Source organism: Pimephales promelas, chromosome 2 (genome assembly GCF_988280905.1).
Source record: "Pimephales promelas chromosome 2, fPimPro1.hap1.1, whole genome shotgun sequence".
NCBI classification, from domain to species: Eukaryota; Metazoa; Chordata; class Actinopteri; order Cypriniformes; family Leuciscidae; genus Pimephales; species Pimephales promelas.
The window spans coordinates 37,078,885-37,083,966 of NC_142770.1; the positions used below are offsets into that span (position 1 = coordinate 37,078,885).

General features: G+C 39.3%; 1 protein-coding gene across 1 annotated transcript; it reads right to left on the reverse strand.

Annotated features, from left to right (window-relative positions):
- Positions 1–902: 902 nt before the first annotated feature.
- LOC148997309 (E3 SUMO-protein ligase ZBED1-like) lies at positions 903–4,079 on the reverse strand. The gene is made up of 4 exons (XM_089119748.1): positions 3,137–4,079; positions 2,826–2,944; positions 2,026–2,412; positions 903–1,889 (listed from the first exon to the last, which is right to left on the reverse strand). Exons 1-4 carry the CDS (start codon positions 4,077–4,079, stop codon positions 1,392–1,394), a joined length of 1,947 nt encoding a protein of 648 aa, XP_088975874.1. The 3' UTR covers positions 903–1,391.
- Between the last annotated feature and the right edge of the window lie 1,003 nt (positions 4,080–5,082).

Below are 5,082 nucleotides of genomic sequence, written 5' to 3' on the forward strand. Positions count from 1 at the left end.
TGCAAAAAATCACTTACAGTAGGTGGACAACCAGAATGTCGTCTACCGCCGCGGCAAGTGCCGCGGTAAATCTACCGCGGCAAAAATAAACCAGCAGTATTTCAAAGTCGGTGGAGAAATGACCACCAGGTGGCGCAAAGGGACATTAAGCGAAAGCAAAACGTAGGTAGCCTACATTTTAAATGGAATATAGCTTTAACTAGAATTAAACTAAACTTTTAGGCTATAGGAGAACATTTTATTAATCAAAAGTTAAAATAGGCCTATCTCGCAGTCAGCGAAAATAAAGTGCTGCCCAATGACTCTATTGAGGAATGCGAAGACTGAAGAGCGCTTCTCTCGCGTGCGCACACTGACTGCTGAACAACCGAACTTCTGGGCTTTTGTCAGTGAGAAAATTCGTGGTCGAGTGGTAGAACATTGGTACACTTATTTTAATGACACTGTTTCAAATCCCGCATAAACATAAAATTACCTTGCATTTCTATTTTACATTTAAGGAACAAATCTCTTCCAATAGATTGACTGAATTTACATATTCAAAAGCAGTTATGTAAAAAAAAAATTCCATGTAGATTTTAAAAAAACAAACAAACAAAAAAAAAACATAACCAAGCTAAGCAAGTTGCGAATTGCTGGTGGGTATTTCCCCCTCCACAGTAATCAATGCTATAATTCGCCTAAATAGACAATATCAAATATGTGTATATATATATTAGGGGTGGTTAATCTGTCTGATTTCCCGATTCGATTCGATTCCGATTATTAAAGTCCCGATTCGATTATAGTCGATTTTCGATTATTAACGATTCTCGATTAGCGATTATTGATTTTCCATTTCACAACAGTAAATGAAAATACTATACAAAGTGATTACAGTATTTAAAAAAAAAAGTCAGCTGCCGAATTACTTAACTCTTTTATTGAGTAACAACAAATCAAAACACTTTCTGTGTCGTGTAGTTATCACTTCAGAATTATTTGTATGTAGCTTATGTTCTGTAGAACACAGAAATGAGTACATCACATTGTGTTGTGACTCATCAAGTTTAACTAAACAATAACAAATAAATGAAAGGCTTATTTCCTTTAGGAAGTAGATCAGAACCAACATACTGTAGAAATTGGACAATTTTCTTCTAGAAAGACAAGGTGTTGTTCAGGTGGAGGAAGACTGCAGGTTGCAATCGAAATTGTCAAGGTAAAGAAAAAGTTTTTTCTCCACCTGAACAACACCTTGTCTTTCAAGAAGAAAATTGTCCAATTGAATCATTAAGAAGACAAAATGAGCATTTTTGAACAACTTACTGTAGCTTCAGCTTATCTACTGTACTATAGAACACAGTGACAAAAGGCAACACACTAACTTGTAATCAAGTTGTACTAAACATTCATATCTCTGGAATGACCAGATTCTTATGGAGGAAGACCAGCTGGTCCACATGTTGTGGCGTGAGTGTGCTCCGTTGTGCTGACACGATGTCTCCCGCAGTGGAGAACACTCTCTCTGCAGCAACGCTCGTACCTGGGATACATAAATATCGTTTGGCCAGCTTAGCTAGGAGAGGATACACATGATGGTTGGTGCTCCACCACTCAAGGGGGTCATCTGTGAGAGGAAGTGAAGGGGCCCCCAGATACATGCGAACCTCTTCCTCAGCCCTGGTGTGTGCCGACTTGGGCTCTGCTGTGGTGCCAGTAACATTAAATGTTTGGCCCAGCAGTGCAGTCAGAGAAGATGGTCTTGAGGTAGAGGGCGTGGGATTTTCATCCAGCTTCAGGGCTTCATCGCAAACCTTCTGAACTTCATCATCCTCCTCACCGTCATCATACCCCTCAGCCATGTTATCACCTTCCCCCTCAGGGACTTCATCCTCTTGCCTCATCAACTAACACAGGGAAGCAGTGAAATAAGACACAAAGCATACAAAGCACAGAACTGATACAAAGCATTAAATTAATCAGATCATTAATTAATCATTCTCTAAAAAAAGTAGAATTATTAATAATCAAAAGAGAGAATACCTCAAGGGATGATGCAGCCACTGCAGTCACTCTGCTGTATGTCTCTACTTTTTCATCCTCTAAAAGAAATGGGAGAGCTTTAAAGCGAGGATCCAGGCAAGATGCTGTATGGAGTGTGTGCCTCTCTTTTGTAGATGTGTATCTCTTCCTCAAATCTTCCTGGATGGCATGCTTGATTTCCCGGGTCATCGGATCATCCTCTGGTGCAGGGGTGAAGTCAGCCAGGAGCTGTGTGTGTAGTGGGGCGATGATTGAGAGAGTAGGCATGCTTTCCTCAGACATTGTGGTGGTGGCCAATTTCATTGGCTTGAGGGTCTTCACAAGGTGTTCAGCGCCAGACACGTCTCCCTCACTCAGTGTGCAGATGTCATGTGCACCTTTCCTTATCTGTAAGGATGATGGGAATTGAGAACAGGAAAAGTTAAAATAAAGGAATTAACACTGTATGCTAAGTAACACTGTATTAACACTGTATGAGTTCTCCATTCACGTCAGCACAACAATTTAAAGTCATTAAGACTAAGTCTCAAACAAATGCACCTGTGCCTCCTCAAGGTTGTTTTGTCAAATTGACAAACAAAACTAAAAACATTTTCTGTATATACATATTTTTTAGTTAGTTATTTAAGTTTTGTGTGTACACAATATCATATTTTTTATAATATTTTTATTCTAAAGTCTATTTTTTTTTTTCATTTCATTTTATTAATTTAAATTAACTAAAATTTATATATTTTTTTTTTTTACACCTTGGCTTGAGTTGCTACTAGGTCTGATTAAATCTTAAATCCCAGACTTACTTGAGGGGAGAGGAGCGCAGCACAGATAGCAGGCTGCTGTTCAAGGAACCGATCAACCATGTCAAAGCCACTATTCCACCTTGTTGGAGCATCTGTCTTCAGTTTGTGTTTAGGCAGTTCTGGTAAAATTAAAAAAGAAGAAAAGCTAATTAGTAGCCTATATAAGGAATTATATTTTTAAATAGCCTACTGGTCATTTAGAAACTAATAAAAAGCTTGCTTTGAATGCAAAACCGTTAAAATAGATTCACTTCTATTACAATTTTTTTTTTATTATTATTTATTAAATGAATTTTAAGCCTTTTGCTTACCGAGTAGGGCCTGCTTTTGTTCCAGTACATGACTGGCTGTGGTGCTCCGGTGGAAGAAGGCGGTGATCCGTCGGACTCGACCCAACAGTCGGGCTACAGCGGGCAACTTCAGCGCTCGTTGGCAGGCGAGGTTTAGGGTGTGAGCATAACAACGAACGTGTATAAAGTTGCCAAGCTCTGCAGCCACGTTCATATTTGACGCGTTATCTGTGACGAGAACCAGGTCGTGTTTGTCTATTCCCCACTCGTCCGCCATAGCTTTGAGAAACTCACACATATTAGCGCCCGTGTGGCTTTCATCCATAGCTCTCGTCTGAAGCACGTATGACATTAGCTTCCACTCACTGTTGACAAGATGAGCTGTAACGGTCACATATGAGACGGTGGCTCTGGAGGTCCAGGCATCGCAAGTTATTGCTACCCTGGGAGCAGACTTGAGGGACTCTTGCACTAAAAACTTTGTCTCTTTGTAAAGAGTCGGAATCGACTTCTGTGTAAAAAAGCTCCGCGATGGTATCACATACCTGGGCTCCATACTGTGGACCATGTAGCGGAAGCCTTGGTTTTCAACCACGCTGTATGGCCTCATATCTTTAGCTATAAAATAAGATATCGACGTTGTGATTTTCTTAGCTCTCTCCGAGCCCGGGGCCAATTTTGTCACATCGTGGAGAGTGCACTGATTCGGTGGGATGACGGGCTTCATGCGGTCGTCTTTATTAACCCACCCTGCCTCATCTGGATGAAAGCGGGAAATGTGGGCCCTCAAGTTGCTCGTATTGCCGCAGTACTTCAGTTTAGTGTGGCAATGTCGACAGACGGCATGCGTTCTATCAACATGTTTAGAGCTTCTGCCATGAAAACCAAAATGAATCCACACCTTTGCTTTGTGGCCAGATGAAGCTGGGTAGATCGGTTGATTGCTGGTGTCTGGTTCTTCCATTTTAAACACGTTCGCTCTGGCTGCCGTTACATGCGATTGGAACTAGGCGCGTTCGCGACCTTCAACTTCCGGTATAAAATTTTTTAGAAAATAAAATAATGTTTTTTTTTTTAATCGATTTTTGAAAATTTAATAATCGATTCATAATCGTCCATTACATAATCGCGATTAATCGAAAATCGATTTTTTTCACCACCCCTAATATATATATATATATATATATATATATTAAATATGCAACACGCACGTTTAAACAACAAATAGCCTAATAAAATCTGAACCAGCGCTTCTGCGCCTGTATTGAGACATAACATGCAGCGCGCGTTTCAGTTTCAGTGACCTTAATATTCGACAAACGCGGCGGTGCTCACTTGAATTTATTTTTCTCATTACAGCTATAATAAAATCATATTTTAAAACTGTAAGAGTCTCCTTTTTCATGTAGTCTAAAGTAGACCAGGCCTACATTCACAATAGGCATAACAACAAACCTTTTTCTTTCTCGTAAGAGCAAACATATGGCTGAATGATAGAGAGCATAGGCCTACGGTTCTACCATTCCAAAGACATGGGTTCGAAGCTTGATCAAACATGGATTACTGTAGTTGTATTTTATATTTAGGCTATTAATGCAGAAAGATTTGTTCTAAAACTCCATTTAGTTTTTTTTTTGGCTTATATTTATAAAATGAAATGACCATGCATTTCTATTTTACACTAAGGAACAAATCTCTTCCAACAGATTGACTGAATTTACATCTTCAAAAGCAGTTATGCAAAACATACAGAAAATAAAACTTAATGGGGTTCCATGTAGAATTAAAAAAACACCCCCCCCCCCTCCACAGTAATCAATGCTATAATTAGCCTAGACCATATCAAATATATATAGCCTATATATATTTATTTATTTTTAAATATGCAACACGCATGTTTAAACAACAAATAATAAAATCTGAACCAGCGCTTCTGCTCCTGTATTGAGAGATGTCAGTTTCAGTTT

Coding starts and splice junctions, on each gene's coding strand:
- LOC148997309 (XM_089119748.1), bottom strand. CDS start 4,079: ATGGAAGAACCAGACACCAGCAATCAACCGATCTACCCAGCTTCATCT. Junction 2,945..3,136: donor ACAAAAGCAGGCCCTACTCG/GTAAGCAAAAGG, acceptor TAATTTTACCAG/AACTGCCTAAACACAAACTG. Junction 1,890..2,025: donor TGGCTGCATCATCCCTTGAG/GTATTCTCTCTT, acceptor TCCCTGTGTTAG/TTGATGAGGCAAGAGGATGA.